Source organism: Salvelinus alpinus, chromosome 26 (assembly GCF_045679555.1).
Source record: "Salvelinus alpinus chromosome 26, SLU_Salpinus.1, whole genome shotgun sequence".
NCBI lineage: Eukaryota > Metazoa > Chordata > Actinopteri > Salmoniformes > Salmonidae > Salvelinus > Salvelinus alpinus.
The window spans coordinates 26,567,968-26,589,066 of NC_092111.1; the positions used below are offsets into that span (position 1 = coordinate 26,567,968).

General features: G+C 42.3%; 1 protein-coding gene across 5 annotated transcripts in view; it reads left to right on the forward strand.

The window, feature by feature from the left end:
- The window catches only part of LOC139555078 (Y+L amino acid transporter 2-like), a 30,371-nt gene that overhangs the window by 2,603 nt on the left and 6,669 nt on the right, over positions 1-21,099 (forward strand). For 2 of the 5 annotated variants that reach the window (XM_071368543.1, XM_071368545.1), the window contains exons 2-10: positions 3,074-3,163; positions 3,357-3,902; positions 4,050-4,192; positions 12,320-12,445; positions 12,684-12,828; positions 13,130-13,253; positions 19,543-19,743; positions 19,944-20,093; positions 20,269-20,452. In XM_071368543.1, the coding sequence (XP_071224644.1) occupies positions 3,595-3,902; positions 4,050-4,192; positions 12,320-12,445; positions 12,684-12,828; positions 13,130-13,253; positions 19,543-19,743; positions 19,944-20,093; positions 20,269-20,452 (1,381 nt within the window). In that variant the 5' untranslated portion in view covers positions 3,074-3,163; positions 3,357-3,594. Of the gene's footprint in view, positions 1-2,973; positions 3,172-3,356; positions 3,903-4,049; positions 4,193-12,319; positions 12,446-12,683; positions 12,829-13,129; positions 13,254-19,542; positions 19,744-19,943; positions 20,094-20,268; positions 20,453-21,099 lie in introns of all 5 variants that reach the window. The other 3 variants (XM_071368546.1, XM_071368544.1, XM_071368547.1) reach the window with 3 other exon arrangements.

The window sequence follows — 21,099 nt, forward strand, 5'->3', positions numbered from 1 at the left end:
TGGCTCACGCATTAAGAAGGAAAGAAATTCCACAAATACATTTTTTACTAGGCACACCTGTGAATCGAAATTAATTCCAGGTGACTACACCATGAAGCTGGTTGAGAGAATGCCAAGTGTGCAAGGGTGGCTACTTTTAAGAATCTCAAATATAAAATATATATATTTTTTTGTTTATTACATGATTTCAAAGTTTTGATGTCTTCAGTATTATTCTACAATGAAGAAAAAAATAAAGAAAAACCATGGAATGAGTAGGTGTCAACTTTTGACTGGTACTGTGTAATGAATCAGATGTTGATAGTTAGCTATCCTTCCCTGATTTAGAATATGGTTCAATAGCTATTGACTAAAGAAAATCCAACAAAACTAACATATACCTATGGCTCTCTATAAAAAGCTGGTTAAACCATTACTTTACGGTGGATATTTTATCTCAAATTTCAAGCAGCTGAAGATCAAACCACAAAGGCAACTGGTAGATTAATCTTAAATGTAATTTTATCAGGCATTTGTTTGATGTTGTATATACCAATACATTTTGTATTACAGCCTGATTAATCAGACTAGCTAGTACCATCATGCAAAATGTTGAACACTGTGATGAAATTAATCGGAACATGATCTGGGCAGTGACATTTGACTTTCAAGCAGGTAGAATAACCTCATGTGATCTAGATGTTGCATCACTTGCTACAAGCTGATGTTGACACACACGCATGAGTGGAAAACTCATTCCCACATGGTGTTCCTTGTGATATGGCACGCTGATATATTTTAGTTAAACTGTGATTATGTTATCAGTCTCTAGGCTGTTATTGCCAGGAATCCCAAATACATTTAATTGAAGGCAGTGTATTTCCCAGAACACCCAGACAGACCACCAGACCAGATACTGCATTAGAAACCGAGATACTTGTGTGTTTAATGCAGTAGCATTACAAACACAGAGAGGGCATTACAAACACAGAGAGGGCATTACAAACACAGAGAGGGCATTACAAACACAGAGAGGGCATTACAAACACAGAGAGGGCATTACAAACACAGAGAGGGCATTACAAACACAGAGAGGGCATTACAAACACAGAGAGGGCATTACAAACAGACACAGCATTAAGGCGTCCGTATACTAGGTTTGGTTTGCTCTTAGCAGAACTCAGCTAAGCGACGCGAACGTCTGTGCCTCGCCTACTCACTTAAAAATACATTACTTAAAACTATATGACTGTTTGTCCCACTGTAGTAACAACATACAGTAAGACTTCCACAAAATAGTAAGAATCAAGCTAAGATAAATCAAGAAATCTCGTTAATTTTGAAGTTTTTGCAGAGGTCTTAGTCGCGCAATTTCACATCTATCAAATATGTTTGGTGCTGTATTTCTCAAGCAAAAAAATTTGCTTAAACTTAATTGTATGTCGTTGAATGACAACAAACACTTAATTGAAGAATCCCTACTGTTGACCAATCACTGACCAAAGGCCGTAGACTTCGGCTTCTGAACTTCGGCTTGCCTCGAGAAATTGTACCTGCTCTAAAACACAGTATTTTTCATCCTGTAGCTTGTGTTTTCAGCACTTTTATTTCCATGACTGATCAAAACACATTTTTTCATGCTCTTGTCTGTCTTTAGCAGACATATAGTGAGCAATATGTTCAGAACGTCAAACTGCAATAAAATCGCAGTATTTAATCGCAATACCAGGGCCTTAATGTACTTTTTGTTCCACCAGCCACTGTGGCAGGTAGATTAAAAAAATGTCTACCAGCCAATCGGATTTTCTGCCAGCCAAAATATTATATTATATTATATTTTGTCATAATTGCATTAAAAAAACATGCCCATGCTTTGTAATGTTTCTAAAACAAAAAATGTATTAGTAAGTAATGTGGTATATTTCTAAATCTAATTAAAAAAATTGTAACTTGAGTCTTTTAACACGGTAACCTCCCGCCTTTATATTTTGGTTAACGGGCCCGTGAGATGAGTGATCTGACTAGGGCGTCTCTTCACTATCATTTAAAGCAGCAGACTCCAAACTAACGTTGAACATCATCCGAGCTTGTGAACAAAACTATATGAAAAGTCAAACACGAGGACAAAGTCTCACTTTGTAGACTTTATAGTAAATTAGACCAAAGTTTATGCCTGTGCGCAGCGCCTCCAAAAATGAAACTATCCGCACTTTACCGTGTTGCTGCATGAGGTGGGATATAGGATTCGTATTTCTTTGTGCGCACAAAGAAATACGAATCCTATATCTCACCTCACGCAGCAACACTGCCCGGGAGAAGAGCTATGTACTCTGAGTAAAGTGCTGATTCTCCTGCTGCCTCCCTTTCAGCATTGCACCTGTACTGCCACTGTAGCTCAGTTCCACCTAACAAAGTTTGCATTTCATCTTCTCAATGTATTGCCAACTGTTACGTGCGGCGCACTTTATATCGGGGGTAAATCATTTGAAAGATGCATCTCTCCTACTGACAGCATTGTTGCGTTAGATATTCAGCTAGGATATATCAAGCTCTAATACACCATTAGTGAATTTTAATGAGCATCTATCTAGCCTTATTACTGTTATGAAATGCAAAGTGTGCGGGCTGTTCTACGTTCACTTTGAAGATTTTCTAGTTGATGAACAAACAGCCATGAGAAATTCTCCCATGGTAACAGGAGGCATTTGAACTATGATTCACTCCATGTCCTTGTTTTTTTTCTTTGTTACAGAGGTAAAGTAAAGTGCTTGAGTAAACAGCGACTTGAATCCAAGACGAGTTTTTCAACTCTAGAGGGAGGAAAATAAGTGATGGGAAACAGTTATGTGAATACTGTACTGTGCGTTACATGGGTAGTGTGTGTCACTGTGTGCAGTATGTTCGTGCGCACTACGTATGTGTGCGTGTACTGTGTGTGATCCTATAACAAAGACCTTGTTCTGACTTCTAAGGCCCCCACTACTTTGTTCCCAGATCCAGTAGCCAGGCACTGTGCCTGTTAGTGGAAAAACAGTTGGTCACAAGACCTTGCTGTAGCATTCATTAGCACTTCTCCACTGTATCTGCTACCCAGAAACACATCCTGCATCAACTCCTCCTCCACTACGGCTTGTGGCTCAGAGACGCTGTAGAGAAACTCTAGACCTGCTACTACATTGTACCTGTGAGTAGGTTTGTAATCAGCTGCGTCTTTGAAAATTCCAGCTTGTAGGACTAGCTAGTTTTTCTATCCCTCAAAAATGCTGAAGTTCACAGTTACCTAATACAAGGAGTCATTGCCTGAAGCCTAATGGTCTCACACAGCAAGTTATGTTGTCCTGCATCCTGTGCTAACAGTTGTCCTTATTTCCCTACAGCCTTCTTATCGAGAGAGTACAGCTGATAAAGACCATTGATGACCATCAGCTGAGAGCCTTTGACAGTGGCCTTGTTTACTGACGTGCTGCTCCCACCCGTCTCCATCCTTCTACCCCGGTCTCCAGTCCTGCACCTTCTACTTTGTTCTTGTCTCCACTCCTTCATCTTTCTGTCCTCAATCCCTCCACCCCGGTCTCTGCCTCAACCCTCCACCTTATTCCTCCCCGAACCATCATCATGGGGGTTGAGAAAGACACCGACACCATTTTGACTGGCTCCATGCGTCTGAAGCAGGAAATCTCCCTGCTCCAAGGGGTCTGCCTCATTGTGGGAAGCATGATCGGCTCGGGCATCTTCATCTCCCCCAAAGGGGTTCTCCTCTACACAGGCTCCTTCGGCCTGTCTCTGGTGGTGTGGGCCATCGGCGGGGTCTTCTCCGTGTTCGGGGCCCTGTGCTACGCCGAGCTAGGAACCACCATCCGCAAGTCTGGGGCCAGCTATGCCTACATCCTGGAGTCCTTTGGTGGCTTCCTGGCTTTCATTAGGTGAGATTCCACTTTTGTTTTTTAAATTACAGTTTGGTCTGATTGAGAAACTATTTTGCAAAATAGACCTTTATGTGAAGTGCTTCGAGTATCTAGAAAACCACTCTATATATATATCCTCATTAATTTCTTATTTTTAATTATCAGGCTGTGGTCGTCCATGATGATCGTGGAGCCAGCAGGCCAGGCTGTCATAGCCCTCACCTTCTCCAACTACCTGGTGCAGCCCTTCTACCCCACGTGCTCAGCCTCCTACGATGCTGTGAAACTCATAGCAGCAGCCATCATCAGTAAGAAATACAGTGTAGATATTGTTAATGTTGTAAATGACTATTGTAGCTGGGGAAGGCTTTTAAACATTTATTTTTTATTTTATGGAATATCTACATAGGTGTACAGAGGCCCATTATCAGCAACCATCACTCCTGTGTTCCAATGGCATGTTGTGTTAGCTAATCCAACCATAATTTTAAATGGCTAATTGATCATTAGAAAACCCTTTTGCAATTATGTTAGCACAGCTGTAAACTGTTGTCCTGATTTAAAGAAGCAATACAACTGGCCATCTTTAGACTAGTTGAGTATCTGGAGCATCAGCATTTGTGGGTTCGATTACAGGCTCAAAATGGCCAGAAACAAAGACTTTCTTTTGAAACTCGTCAGTCTATTCTTGTTCTGAGAAATGAAGGCTATTCAAGAAATTGCAAAGAGACTGAAGCTCTTGTACAACGCTGTGTACTACTCCCTTCACAGAACAGTGCAAACTGGCTCTAACCAGAATAGAAAGAGGAGTGGGAGGCCCCGGTGCACAACTGAGCAAGAGGACAAGTACATTAGAGTGTCTAGTTTGAGAAAGACGCCTCACAAGTCCTCAACTGGCAGCTTCATTAAATAGTACCTGCAGAACACCAGTCTCAACATCAACAGTGAAGAGGCGACTCCGGGATGCTGGCCTTCTAGGCAGAGTTGCAAAGAAAAAGCCTTATCCCAGACTGGCCAATAAAAATAAAAGATTAAGATGGGCAAAAGAACAGACATTGGACAGAGGAACACTGCCTAGAACGCCAGCATCCCGGACAAATGCATGTCGTAACCAGGGCCTAAAATTGTATTTTGGTCCAACAGCCACTGGCAGGTAGATGGAAAATTTACCAGCCAAAATATTAGTTTCCTGCTAAAATTACACCAACAAAACAGAAACCGATTAGCATGCTCATGTTTCTAAAACAATAAATGTATTTCTAATAAGAAGTAATGTAGTATATTGTTTAATTTCATTTTTTTGTCTTTTAATCAAAATATCACAGATAAGACATGTAAGCTGCCTTTTTATTGTTGAACTCGTCTTTGTAAATTAGAATTACATTTCACTGCCTTAACGTTCAAAGCTGATCCCACTTGTACATTTAAAATGTTACAATACTGTAGAGTAGCCTACATGCTTGTTGGCTACACGCAAACATCAGCTGTCTGATACTGACTGATCAAAGGGTGGCTGGCCCAGCTGCCACTAAAGAACTCTGATCGAACACATTATGACGTCTTCACTGTTAGTTTTTTTTGTCTCTCAGACAGTGTGATATTTCATGAATACAAATGATGTAACTGGGTCTTAACTGGGTCTGGCTTTAAAGTGCACTTGTGCTTTTCTTTGTTTTTCTCAGTCCTGCCATTTGTTTCTCTCATCCTGTGTCAGCTCTGCAGTTGCCAGGGGGGATATGAATGTGCGTGTGTGTTTTTCAGTTGGAGCTGAGCCACTCAAGGTAAAAACAAATGTGTGCTTTGTCAGACAAACATGTAGAAGGCTAAAAAGGGGTACTGCTGAGTCGGAGAGAGTGAGCTGTAATCAACGGAACAGCCTGACTTGGCATTTAGTTGAATCCCCTCAGGAATTAGGCCAACTGTACATGCTTGTTCTCTTTATGGGTCTGGGGAGACATTCTCACACGTTCCTTCATGAATTACGAGTGAGTAAAGGAATGCTGATTCTCTGGTTAGTGTAGGAGGCCAAGGTCTATGCGGAAGCAACCTGATAACATCTTAGTAGCTAACTGAGAACCTGCTCAGTTATTTGTGGGGAATTTTAAATGTCCTTGTAATATTGCAGCGGTAACAGTGTATGCTACTCATGTTTCAGAAAAGACGTAGGTATAATTGTTCCCCTAAATGCTAAGGAATCCATGTTGCCAAAACGCAGCGCTTGATGTACATAAATGCCATAGGCCATGACAACAGAACTCAAACATGTCATGGAAGCATTTGGTTGTTGTGTGAAGGCATTGTAGAAATTCTCCCTGAAGCAGATACACACTGACTAGCAACATTAGGTCCTTGTTGAAACCAATGATTCCAATAATTTAGCAGTTGTGTGTGTATAGATAATCTATTTTCAGAGGTTGTCTCTTAAAAAAATAAAATATGTGTAGTAAGATTTAACTCTCTTCAACATCAGATTTGCAACTTTTCAGTTTGCACTATCCTTCTGTTAGCCTTGGGTGTGATGTGGCCTAAGCCACATTCCTGCTTCATGTGTGTTAGCAGATATTAGCACTCTGTAAGTACCATTAGTATAGTTAAATAATAAGGACCGAGGGGGTGTGGTAAATGGCCAATGTACTATGGCTTAAGGCTGTTATCATGCACAATGCAACGTGTAGTGCCTGGACACAGCCGTTAGCCGTGGTATTTTAGAGATGCATCACAAACCCCTGAGGTGTCTTATTGCTATTATAAACTGGTTACCAACGTAATTAGAGCAGTAAAAATAAATGTTTTGTCATAGCCATGGTAGATTGTATACCACGGGTGTCAGCCAATCAAATCAAAGTTTATTTGTCACGTGCGCTCAATACAACAGGTAGACCTTACAGTGAAATGCTTACTTACAGGCTCTAACCAATAGTGCAAAAAAGGTATTAGGTGAACAATAGGTAGGTAAAAAGACAGGCTATATACAGTAGAGGCTATAAAAGTAGCGAGGCTACATACAGACACCGGTTAGTCAGGCTGATTGAGGTAGTATGTACATGTAGATATGGTTAGTGACTATGCATATATGATAAACAGAGAGTAGCAGCAGCGTAAAAAGAGGGGTTGTGGGGGGGGCACACAATGCAAATAGTCCAGATAATCAAATGGCTACCTGTTCAGGAATCTTATGGCTTGGGGGTAAAAACTGTTGAAGCCTTTTTGTCCTAGACTTGGCACTCCGGTACCGCTTGCCATGCGGTAGTAGAGAGAACAGTCTATGGCTGGGGTCTTTGACAATTTTTAGGGCCTTCCTCTGACACCGCCTGGTGTAGAGGTCCTGGATGGCAGGCAGCTTAGCCCCAGTGATGTACTGGGCGGTACGCACTACCTTCTGTAGTGCCTTGCGGTCAGAGGCCGAGCAGTTGCCATACCAGGCAGTGATGCAACCAGTCAGGATGCTCTCGATGTTGCAGCTGTAGAACCTTTTGAGGATCTCAGGACCCATGCCAAATCTTTCTAGTTTTCTGAGGGGGAATAGGCTTTGTCGTGCCCTCTTCACGACTGTCTTGGTGTGTTTGGACCATTCTAGTTTGTTGTTGATGTGGACACCAAGGAACTTGAAGCTCTCAACCTGCTCCACTACAGCCCCGTCGATGAGAATGGGGGCGTGCTCGGTGCTCCTTTTCCTGTAGTCCACAATAATCTCCTTAGTCTTGGTTACGTTGAGGGAAAGGTTGTTATTCTGGCACCACCCGGCCAGGTCTCTGACCTCCTCCCTATAGGCTGTGTCGTTGTTGTCGGTGATCAGGCCTACCACTGTTTTGTCGTCTGCAAACTTAATGATGGTGTTGGATTCATGCCTGGCCATGCAGTCGTGGGTGAACAGGAAGTACAGGAGGGGACTGAGCAGGCACCCCTGGGGAGCTCCAGTGTTGAGGATCAGCGTGGCAGATGTGTTGCTACCTACCCTCACCACCTGGGGGCGGCCCGTTAGGAAGTCCAGGATCCAGTTGCAGAGGGAGGTGTTTAGTCCCATGTTCCTTAGCTTAGTGTTGAGCTTTGAGGGTACTATGGTGTTGAACGCTGAGCTGTAGTCAATGAATAGCATTCTCACATAAGTGTTCCTTTTGTCCAGGTGGGAAAGGGCAGTGTGGAGTGCAATAGAGATTGCATCATCTGTGGATCTGTTTGGGCGGTATGCAAATTGGAGTGGGTTTCTGGGATAATGGTGTTGATGTGAGCCATTACCAGCCTTTGAAAGCACTTCATGGCTACAGACGTGAGTGCTACGGGTCTGTAGTCATTTAGGCAGGTTGCCTTTGTGTTCTTGGGCACAGGGACTATGGTGGTCTGCTTGAAACATGTTGGTATTACAGACTCAATCAGGGACATGTTGAAAATGTCAGTGAAGACACCTGCCAGTTGGTCAGCACATGCCCGGAGCACACGTCCTGGTAATCCGTCTGGCCCCGCAGCCTTGTGTATGTTGACCTGTTTAAAGGTCTTACTCACATCGGCTATGGAGAGCGTGATCACACAGTCGTCCGGAACAGCTGATGCTCTCATGCATGCCTCAGTGTTGCTTGCCTCGAAGCGAGCATAGAAGTGATTTAGCTCGTCTGGTAGGCTCGTGTCACTGGGCAGCTTGCGGCTGTGCTTCCCTTTGTAGTCTGTAATATTTTGCAAGCCCTGCCACATAAGACGAGTATCGGAGCCTGTGTAGTATGATTCAATCTTAGCCCTGTATTGACGCTTTGCCTGTTTGATGGTTTGTCGCAGGGCATAGCAGGATTTCTTGTAAGCTTCCGGGTTAGAGTCCCGCACCTTGAAAGCGGCAGCTCTACCCTTTAGCTCAGTGCGAATGTTGCCTGTAATCCATGGCTTCTGGTTGGGGTATGTACGTACAGTCACTGTGGGGACGACGTCCTCGATGCACTTATTGATAAAGCCAGTGACTGATGTGGTGTACTCCTCAATGCCATCGAGTGGAGAATCCCGGACCATGCTCCAGTCTGTGCTAACAAAACAGTCCTGTAGTTTAGCATCTGCTTCATCTGACCACTTTTTTATAGACTGAGTCACTGGTGCTTCCTGCTTAAATTTTTGCTTGTAAGCAGGAATCAGGAGGATAGAGTTGTGGTCGGATTTACCAAATGGAGGGCGAGGGAGAGCTTTGTATGCGTCTCTGTGTGGAGTACAGGTGATCTAGAATTTTTTTCCCTCTGGTTGCACAATTAACATGTTGATGGACATTTGATAGAACTTATTTAAATTTCCCTGCATTAAAGTCTCTGGCCACTAGGAGCGCCGCCTCTGGGTGAGTGGTTTCCTGTTTGCTTATTTCCTTATACAGCTGACTGAGTGCGGTCTTAGTGCCAGCATGTGTCTGTGGTGGTAAATAAACAGCCACGAAAAGTATAGCTGAGAACTCTCTAGGCAAGTAGTGTGGCCTGCAATTTATCACATTATACTCTACTTCAGGCGAGCAAAATCTAGACTTCCTTAGATTTCGTGCACCAGCTGTTTACAAATATGCACAGACCGCCCCCTCTCGTTTTACCGGAGTGTGCTGTTCTATCTTGCCGGTGCAGCGTGTATCCCGCTAGCTGAATATCCATGTCGTCATTCAGCCACGATTCCGTGAAACATAGGATATTACAGTTTTTGATGTCCCGTTGGTAGGATATTCGTGATCGTACCTCGTCTAGTTTATTGTTCAATGATTGCACGTTGGCGAGTATTGACGGTAACAGCAGCTTTCCCACTCGACTTTTCCGGGTCCTGACCAGGCATCCCACTCTTTTGTCCTCTGTACCTGTGTCGCTTCCTCTTGCAAATAACGTGGATGTCGGCCCTGCCGGGTGTTTGGAGAATGTCTTGTTTGTTGAAGAAAAAATCTTTGTCTAATCCGAGGTGAGTGATCGCTGTCCTGATATCCAGAAGCTCTTTTTTGCTGTAAGATACGGTTGCAGAAACATTATGTACAAAGTAAGTTACAAATAATGGGGGAAAAACATAATAGCACAACTGGTTGGGCGCCCGTAAAACTGCTGCCATTTCTTTCCGGCGCCATTTTACAATCAGCATTCAGGGCTTAAACCACCCAGTTTATGAAGACAAAATAAGGATCGCTATTCAAACTACAGTGCCGTGAAAATGTATTTGCCCCCTTTTAGTTTTTCTCAATTTTTGCTTATTTTTTTTATTCTGAATTATCAGCTCCTAAACCAAAACCTAATATTAGATAAAGGGAACTTGAGTTTGCAAATAGCAAAACATGTATACTTTTTAAATGTATTCAACAAAGTTATGCAACACCCAATTCCCCTGTGTGAAAAAGTAATTGCCCCCTTACACTCAATAACTGGTTGTTCCACCTTTTTAACTGCAATGACTGGATGACTGCAACCAAATATGTCCTGTAGTTGTTGATCAGTCTCTCACATCACTGTGTTGTAATTTTGGCCCACTTTTGTATGCCGAACTGCTATAACTCAGCGACATTTGTGGGTTTTCAAGCATGAACTGCTCTTTTCAAGTCCTGCCACAACATCTCAATTGGGATTAGGTTAAGGCCATTCCAAAACTAAAAATGTGTTGCTTTTTATACATTTTCATGTAGACTTGATTGTGTGTTTTGGATCATTGTCTTTCTGCATGACCCAGCTGCACTTCAGCTTCAGCTCAGATGGAGGACCTGACATTCTCCTGTAGAATTCTGATACAGAGCAGAATTCATGGTTCCTTTTATTAAGGCAAGTTGTCCAGGTCCTGAGGCAGCAAAGAATCCCCAAACCATCACACTACCACCACCACCACCATGCTTGACCGTTGGTATAAGGTTCTTACTGTGAAATGTAGTGTTTGGTTTTCTCCAGACATAATGGGGGTCAAGCTTGCCAATAAACACCTGGATGATCATCAATACTCTTGGAAGGATGTGTTATGGATAGATGAGTCAAAAGTATAACTTTTTGGCTGGTATGGGTCCCATTTATGCCCACTGGGGAGCCAGGCCTAGCCAATCAGAATACGTTTTTCCCCACAAGGGCTTTATTACAGATAGAAATACTCCTCAGTTTCATCAGCTGTCCGGGTGTCTGGTCTCAGACGATCCCGCAGGTGAAGAATTCTGATGTGGAGGTCCTGGGCTGGCGTGGTTACACATAGTCTGCGGTTGTGAGGCCGGTTGGATGTACATCCAAATTCTCTAAAATGTTGTTGTAGGTGGCTTAGGGTAGAGAAATGAACATTCAAATCTCTGGCAAAAGCTCTGGTGGACATTCCTGCAGTCAGCATGCCAATTGCACGCTCCCTCAAAATTTGTCCCCAGCACAAGGTGCACCTGTATAATGATCATGCTGTTTAATCAGACCCATAAAGAGATTATCTTGGCAAAGGAGAAATGCTCACCATTAAAGATGTTAACAAATTTGTGCACAAAATTTGTGAGAAATATGGAATATTTCTGTGATTTCAGCTCATGAAACACGGGAATAACACTTTACAAGTAAAACACTATTTATGAGATATGTACTTCGAGTATGTATGGTAAATTGACAAATGAAACCTTTAGAAACTGGCCACATAGTGAATCTAAGTTGGCTTACATGTTGGTGAATGATTCCGTGTAACATGCTCCAAATATAGTCTACGGAAGTTTGTGTGTTTCCAAATGAGCTTTCTTTAGATTATCAATTCAGTTCTGCATATTTTTTTTATAGGCCTAGTATTTACATGTTAAACCATACCCAAGATAATTACTTTTTCAGTAACTTATTTGAGTTGTTTACTTACCAAATAAACAGCAGCAAATATTTTCCAGTACACCTCCAGGGTATGTTTAAGCGATTGGCTGTGGAGTCAGCCTTCCTTGAATAGCCACTTGTAAATACAGTAAGAAGCTTCAGGCTTATTTTCCTTTACAGGCCTTCTCTGGGATGACAATGCAAAGCCATGCACATATCCACTGGGACCAGGGTACCAGAGAGGAAATTGCTGTGCAGCGCCACAGTGATAAAGTCAAATCCCTGTCTGTGCCTGCAGGTGCACACTTTCCTGCGAATGTTATCTGAGGGAATGACTTTACATGCAGGCCCTCAGATGGAGTCCTGTCCTCCTGGACTGTAATGTTATCAGCTCCCTGTGTAGTGGTGGATAGTCAGATAAGCCTGTCTCTATCTGGAATTGTTCATAAGCCATTAGCCTTATCATCCCGGCCCTCTGCTTTACTGGTAACTAGTAGCAGCTCTAACTCGGCGAGTCAGCAAAAACGTGCCTCTGCTTTCATGATATACATGATTTGAACCAGGTTTGAAAATGGAATTGGTTTATATCCGTTTGAAATGGAATTTACCTGAACCAACCCTGGTTTGAAACAACACTTGCTTTGGAGTTGCTTGCAGAGAGTGGTCTGCTACAGTCTTCTTCCTCCTCTCCCACTCTAGGTCTCCTGACGTGTGTGAACTGTATGAAGGTGAAGTGGGGGGCCATTCTCCAGGTGGTCTCTACAGTAGCCAAGGTCCTGGCCCTCATTGTCATCATCATTACTGGGATGATCAAGCTGGGACAAGGTATAGTACGGCATCTGGCTAGGGACACATAACCCACCTGTTCCTAATGTCAGTGTGCTGGCCTATTCATGATGGAGTTTCACTTGCTGACCAGGTGTGTGAGTTTTGTAGTGGATGAGATGAGTCCCCCTTACAATGTAAAGAGCATTGAAAAACAGGAAAAGAGCTATGATATTTAACTCAATTATTTAATCCATTACATCTAATTTATTATGTGATCCCTGGCCTCTGTCTGTAGGCCAGACTCAGAACTTTGAGAATTTGTTTAAGGGTTCTAAAGTGAACCCTGGGGACATGGCCCTGGCTCTGTACGCTGCGCTCTACTCCTACTCGGGCTGGGACGCACTCAACTTCATCACCGAGGAGATCAAGAACCCGAAGAGGTGAGGCAGTCTGTCATGATGTTTATATTTATTTTTGGAAAGAAATAGCGCTACTTGTGTGCACTGCCGGTAATACTGTATACCCCGGTATAGGAACGGTACCACTCAACCCTATGTTCCACTAGCCCTGCACTGCCAGTCCTCTCTTGACCCTTCTTAGTCTGACTCTTGTTATATATAGACAAGGAACGTATGCCCGGCCCTGGCCGTCTGGTTACTGTCAAGGTTTCTCTCTCCCCGCAAAGTTTGTCCTTGTATTTTTATAAAGCGTTCTATCAATTTCTTTATCCATTCCTACCAGGAACCTCCCGTTGGCCATAGGGATCTCCATGCCCATCGTCACAGTGATCTACATTCTGACTAATATAGCTTACTACACCGTTATGGATGCTGGCACCGTGCTGGCCAGTGAGGCTGTGGCTATGGTGAGTTCTACTCTGCTCTGGATTTGAGGTTGTGTGGGGTTTAATGCTGAGCGATTGGTGCATTTTGAGGTCGGTTTAGATCATTAAAAACATTAACTGAGTTATGAAATAATGACATGAGTGATTTTATAGCTTTTTAATGGAAATTACAAAGCCCAAAATAGTGAACGTTCAATTGCCGAAAACATTCCATTGCTCTCAGGTCCACATTGGGTAGATGTCAACAGAAAAATCAAATTACTCTGAAATAATAAAATATCAGTTGTGTATATTACTTTGTTTTTAATTCCTTAGTCATTTTCTCTGTTCAGGAAGTAGCAGCCAACCATCTAACGTTATCCCTGTGCCCGTCATTCCGGCACTGTCTTTGTGTCATCCTATTTAGCTAGGTAGTAGGGATGTGCACGGTTATTCGAATATACGAACTGACGTTAGTATTGAAATAATTGTGAGTATAAATGTTGGCAAAAAATAGGCCTATTTTTCACAAAGGCTTTTTCTAAATAAAATTTAAACATCCATGTTGCGTACAAGGATATACCATTATATTTCAAATGATTAATAAAACACAACTTTTCAATGTCGTTTTTATGATATGCCCCATTAAAAAGACCGGTAGTCTTCACGTGTAGGTTGTTGTTTGTTGGCCAATCAAAGCGGCTCAATGTGGAGCGCAAATTCACTAATGCAAAAAGGAATACAATTATGGAATTAAAAGTTTGCGAAATGATGAGTAGGATACAACGAGCAACCAACAGGTAAGCTGTTTTATCTGAATTGGTTTAGGGAGAAAACGCAGCATGTGTCCTCAATTAGCTTAGCTAGCTATAGGTTGCTAGCTTAGTCAAGACAGGCACTGTTATATAGGGGATGATAAATAACATTGGCTGCTACAAGTTAGGTACAGTCGTGGCCAAAAGTTGAGAATGACACAAATATACATTTTCAAAGTTTTCTGCTTCAGTGTCTTTAGATATTTTGTTAGATGTTACTATGGAATACTGAAGTATAATTACAAGCATTTCATAAGTGTCAAAGGCTTTTATTGACAATTACATGAAGTTGATGCAGAGTCAATATTTGCAGTGTTGACCCTTCTTTTTCTAGACCTCTGCAATCCGCCCTGGCATGCTGTCAATTAACTTCTGGGCCACATCCTGACTGATGACAGCCCATTCTTGCATAATCAATGCTTGGAGTTTGTCAGAATTTGTGGGTTTGTTTGTCTACCCGGCACTTGAGGATTGACCACAAGTTCTCAATGGGATTAAGGTCTGGGGAGTTTCCTGGCCATGGAGCCAAAATATCAATGTTTTGTTCCCCAGCCACTTAATTATCACTTTTGCCTTATGGCAAGGTCCTCCATCATGCTGGAAAAGGCATTGTTCGTCACCCAACTGTTCCTGGATGGTTGGGAGAAGTTGCTCTCGGAGGATGTGTTGGTACCATTCTTTATTCATAGTTGTGTTCTTAGGCAAAATTGTGAGTGAGCCCACTCCCTTGGCTGAGAAGCAATCCCACACATGAATGGTCGCAGGATGCTTTACTGTTGGCATGACACAGGACTGATGGTAGCGCTCACCTTGTCTTCTCCGGACAAGCTTTTTTCCGGAAGCCCCAAACAATCGGAAAGAGGATTCATCAGAGAAAATTACTTTACCCCAGTCCTCAGCAGTCCAATCCCTGTACCTTTTACAGAATATCAGTCTGTCCCTGATGTTTTTCCTGGAGAGAAGTGGCTTCTTTGCTGCCCTTCTTGACACCAGGCCATCCTCAAAGTCTTCACCTCACTGTGCGTGCAGATGCACTCACACCTGCCTGCTGCCATTCCTGAGCAAGCTCTGTTCTGGTGGTGCCCCGATCCCACAGCTGAATCAACTTTAGGAGACCGTCCTGGTGCTTGCTGGACTTTCTTGGGCGCCCTGAAGCCTTCTTCACAACAATTGAACCGCTCTCCTTGAAGTTCTTGATGATCCAATAAATGGTTGATTTAGGTGCAATCTTACTGGCAGCAATATCCTTGCCTGTGAAGCCCTTTTTGTGCAAAGCAATGATGATGGCACGTGTTTCCTTGCAGGTATCCATGGTTGACAGAGGAAGAACAATGATTCCAAGCACCACCCTCCTTTTTGAAGCTTTGGGTGGTTATTCGAACTCAATCAGCATGACAGAGTGATCTCCAGCCTTGTCCTCGTCAACACTCACACCTGTGATAACGAGAGAATCACTGACATGTCAGCTGGTCCTTTTGTGGCAGGGCTGAAATGCAGTGGAAATGTTTTTTGGGGATTCAGTTCATTTGCATGGCAAAGAGGATCTTTGCTGTAACTTTAGCTGAGTTGCCTTGGCTAACTGAGTCTCCCTCCGTCTGCTCACTCCCATCTCTCCGGCCCCTCCATAGCTGCAATAGAGCACCAGCGTCTCTCCCCCGTGCAGCAGTGCTCAGGTCAAACACGTATTTCACAATTATTCATGATAGTATAGTGAAATTATTTCAAACCCTCATCACTAGTAGCTGCCTAAGTATTGTAATGACCCTGGGTTTATAAGCGCGGAAATCGACTCTGCCGCTTGAGCATGCTTTTGCGGCACAGTCGATAGCGCGCCGGACCTCGGGCTAGAAGGTCGAGGGTTCGAGACCTGCTCCCTGCTGTTTCATTACAGTATGCTGCAGAGCTGTCTGACAATCATGTTACTAGTTATTCAAAGTACTTTAAAGTGTGGCGGGCGGTATACCGTATTTTATGATATACCGGTATTGATGCAGGCACCGGTTTGGGATTTAACTTTACCTTCTATACCGGTATTTGAATGTTTGGTTTGTTAAATGTGATACGCCATGTGTAGTCAATTTTTATTGTTTACATTGCTACTTGAATCATCGCTATCCGCTCTTTGTCTCCGTGTCACTTTCCACAAGGACCTAGCCCCGCCCCCTGTCACTCAAGGAGCGCATCCTCAACCAAGAAACACTTGCGTTAAGTCTGCATGGTCAATGCAGCGCATGCAACAAAGTTAATGACGACAATGCTGTTTTCCCTGTGCTTCTTAATTAATATAAATACACTAGCGTTCTATAATGACATTATTAGTTTGTTTCTTACAGCAGCAAAGCAACATCTTCGCAAGTTGCCCTAATTCTTGTGAGACGCTAATAGCTAGCTAGCTAATAAATGTACTGAGTAACGTTAAGCGCAAACGTAGCAAACTAATAAATGTACTGAGTAAGAGCAAACGTAGCTAGCTAATACAGCCTGATAATACCAGTGATGGTGTAGACCTAAGCCAGCATGTTTGTACAACAGTATCTACTAAATCAAAGAGGAATATGTTCACACATGAAGTAGGTAAGAGAGAACATGCAATGTAGCCCGTGCTTATTGGGTCCCCTAGGAAACGCCTATTAACACTTTAGTTCTTACCCTGTCACGTTAACTATTCCCTGGCATTTTCATTTGTTGTCATCTCAAACAACACTATTCAAAGTGCCCACTATTATATTCTAACAATAGAATTAGAACTGTCATTCTATTTACACGATTCCAACAGTTTTGCTCTAATTCGCAAGTCAAATTGCATTTGTAACATTTGGTTAAAAATAAGTCCTCGATTATTTGCACATATCATGCAGTCCTACGTGGCTGTGTGGAAATTCTCAATTGAGCAGTGGTGTAAAAATACTTTCAAGTGCTACTTAAGTTGCTTTTTTTTGGTATCTGTACTTTACTATTTTTGACAACTTTTACTTCACTACATTCCTAAAGAAAATACTGTGCTTTTTACTCGATATATTTTCCCTGACACCTAAAAGTACTCGTTACATTTTGAATGCTTAGCAGGACAGGAAAATGGTCCAATTCACGCACTTGTCAAGAGAACATCCCTGGTCATCTATTGCCTCTTTGGAGGACTCGCTAATCACAAATTCTTTGTTGGTAAATTATGTCTGAGTGTTGGAGTGTGCCCCTGGCTATCCGTAAATAAAATGGTGCCATCTGGTTTGCTAAATATAAGGATTTTGAAATGATTTATACTTTTAGTTTTAATACTTAAGTACATTTTATCAATTATATTTAAAATCAAATATGTTAACTTTTACTCAAGTATTTTACTGGGTCACTTTTACTTTAGTAATTTTCTATTAATGTATCTTTACTTTTATGACATTTGGGCACTTTTCCCACCACTGTAATTGAGTGCAGGAAATTCGGGAAATGATAAAAGTGCTGAAATATGTTTTGGTTGAATTGAACAGTATAAAACAATTAGAATGGAGAAAGACCCATTGAATGTATGTGTTGCCACGCTAGGATCACTCACTACTCATAAAGCAAATGTAGAACTTTTATTATTCAAAAACTAAAAATAACATCACATTTTGTAAAAATACAGTGATATAATATTTTGGCCATATCGACCAGCCCTACTTTAAAGACTGCTTATTACCAATTACTGTTAATTACACTTTGTAGTGACAGGGTGTATTGATACACCATCCAAAGAAGGCGTCCTTCCTAACTCAGGTTCCGGAGAGGAAGGAAACCGCTCAGGGATTTCACCCTGAGGCCAATGGGGATTTATTTTAAACAGTGAGTTTAATAGCTGTAATGGGAGATAACTGAGGATAAAACAACATTATAGTTACTCCACAATACTAACCTAATTGACAGAGTGAAAGGGAAGCCTGTATAGAATAAAAAATATTCCAAAACATCCATCCTGTTTGCAACAAGGCACTAAAGTAATACTGCAAAAAATGTGGCAAGGCAAAACATTCTCGTCCTGAATACAATGTTTGGAGCATATACAATGCATTACTGAGTACCACTCTCCATATTTTCAAGCATAGTGGTGGCTGCATCATGTTATGTGTATGTATGCTTGTAATCGTTAAGGACTGGAGTTTTTCAGGATAAAAAAGGAACAGAATGGAGCTAAGCACAGGCAAAATCCTAGATGAAAACCTGTTTCGGTGTGCTTTCCACCCGACACTGGGAGATTAATTCACCTTTCAGCAGGACAATAGTCTAAAACACAAGGCCAAATCTAAGTTCCTTACCAGGAATCCAGTGAATGTTCCGGAGTGGCCGAGTTAGATTTGGCAAGACCTGAAAATGGTTGTCTATCAATGATCAACAGCCAATTTGATAGAGCTTGAAGAATTTAAAAGAAAAAAATGTCAAATGTTGCACAATCCATGTGTGGAAAGCTGAGGCTTACCCAGGAAGATTCACAGCTGTAATCGCTGCCAAAGGTGCTTCTACAAAGTATTGATTCGGGGCTGTGAATACTTATGTAAATACAATTTCTATATTTCATTTTCACAAAGTGCAAATATTTCTAAATAGGGTTTCACTTTATCATTATGGGGCATTGTATGTGGTAAAATCTATTGAATCCATTTTGAATTCAGGCTGTAACACAACAATGTGGAATGTCAAGGGATATAAATAGTTTCTGAAGGCTCTGCAGTTTGTTCAGCACAGAAATGTAGTAATTATGTTCAATATTTGCCTAATGAAAACTACAACTCCCTTCAGCCCAGCGTTCCACATTTGTTCTTGACTTAATTTCTCGAATTATTTGACTTATTTCTAGAGAAACTGCCCGTTGAGCTCACAAAAAAACAGAACTAAATGGAATTCAAGTAATTGAACAGACGTCGGTCAATTAGTTATTTAATAAAAAAAATGTTTGATTAATCGCTCACCACTAGTAGGGTTATGGATGAGTTGGGACCTGCCATGTTAAGTCAATCATGATGAATGTAAAAGGCTTCTCTTTTCAAACACACACACCATGGTTAAACCATTAGCAGGTCACGGGGCAGGTCTTAATTGGCAGCATCTGTTCAGTGTAGCTAATTGACCAGCTGTTGCTGTATGTTCTCTGGTTCCTGTGACATCATCAGTAGGAAACTGGCTACTCTGCTTGCCTGGGGCACCAGCTATACTATTCTCCTGTGACTCTCACTGACATGATAACCAAGAGGAGGGAAAGTCCTCTAGCTGCTGAGGTTAGCTTGTACACAGGACTATGGTAATTAATAATGATCATGTAGTTACAGAATGCCCTGAGTAAGTGTCCTTTTTAGGTGTGTTGACGGTTGCTAGCAGAGATGGGGTAAATTCCATTGCAATTCAGGAAGTAAATGGAAAATTCTTAATCCAATTCTCCCCATGGAAAGGCAATAAATTGCTGAATTGGTTGAAATAAATGGAACGCAGCCTAACCCAGGTTTCTGTATCCAAATCCCAGATGTGAACCTATGTTGTCTTGTCTTTTGAAGACTTTTTCGGATTTGGTCCTGGGCTGGGCTCGGTGGCTGATCCCCTTGTCAGTGGCCATCTCTTGTTACGGAGGACTCAACTCCTCCATCATTGCTATCTCCAGACTGTTCTTTGTGGGCTCCAGGGAGGGCCATTTACCCAACGTCCTCTGCATGATCCACGTCGAGCGCTACACCCCCATCCCAGCACTGCTCTTCAACGTAAGTGAATGACGACTTAAAATGTCATGTCACACAGTGATTAATGGGGAGTGTGATGTTGCATATAGTAGCTTTACAATCCTTTTCTCTGTAGAAATATAGGGTTTATCCTGCTGGTGTGTGTGGGCACTGTCTTTGTCTGGTTTAGGGTGGCATGTCTGATCTAGGATCAGATTTCTGAAGTGTTCTGTGTCCTGCAGGGTGGCATGTCTCTGATCTACCTGTGTGTGAAGGATGTGTTCCAGCTCATCAACTACTTCAGCTTCAACTACTGGCTGTTCATCGGCCTCTCCATCGCCAGCCAGATTTACCTCCGGTTCAAGGCTCCCAACATGCCCCGGCCCGTCAAGGTAAGGACCTTATTCACGGTTACTAAATGTCTTAATTCCTGTCAGTTATCTACTTTTCTATCAGTTATTTTGTCAACTGCTCTGAGGAATGTGTGGGAACATGATGGAATGCATAATTCATGTTGCGTTTCCCCCCACTTGCTCTCTCTCTCGCCCTCTTTCTCTCCCTCTCCAGCTCTCTCTGTTCTTCCCTATAGTGTACTGCCTATGCAGTGTGTTCCTAGTGGTAGTACCTCTCTACAGTGATACCATCAACTCTCTGGTTGGTATCGGGGTGGCTTTGTCTGGAGCTCCAGTGTACTACATCTGTATCCACCTGCCCCCCTCCTCCAGACCTGCCTTCCTGGGCAGGATGCTCGGTGAGACTGGGCTGAAACAACCTTAAGATGTAATAAATAGAGCTGACATGATTCAACAGGAAAGATTGATTCATGGGGAATAATAGGTAGACTTTGTTTGAAGACATATACATGGTGGAAAGCTATACATTCATATCATGGTTACCTTGTGATTTTGGAATTGGGCAGCCAAATTTAGATCTACTGTAGTTGGAGGTAGGGCTGTTGCTGTACGGTCACACACGCCGTCATGAAGGCAGTCAAATTCAACATGTCCGTTTAGTCAAGGTAATTAGGCTTCTCCAAGTGTTGATGCTGCTGATGGTCATTAGTAGCCTACCAAACTTGCTAACTTCCTGGTACTCAGCACTCTATTGTCCCTCTAATCAATCTGACATCAATGCAAATTTTTTTGAAAATCGAATCAAACACTTCATGAGAGCTCATGTTGCACAACATTTCTATAGGCTATGTAATTATTTGAGAAAACAGTGATGGCCTCTACTAAACAGAGGATCCCATCAGCTCTCTATAGGCTAGGCCTACTATATTTATTTCTCAACTACCCTAATATTTAGCACATTGCTTCGCTTTACAACAGGAGTATAGCCTACCTGGCTGGCATGAAAATAAACCACGGAAAAAGCGTCCTCCATTCGCTATTTAAG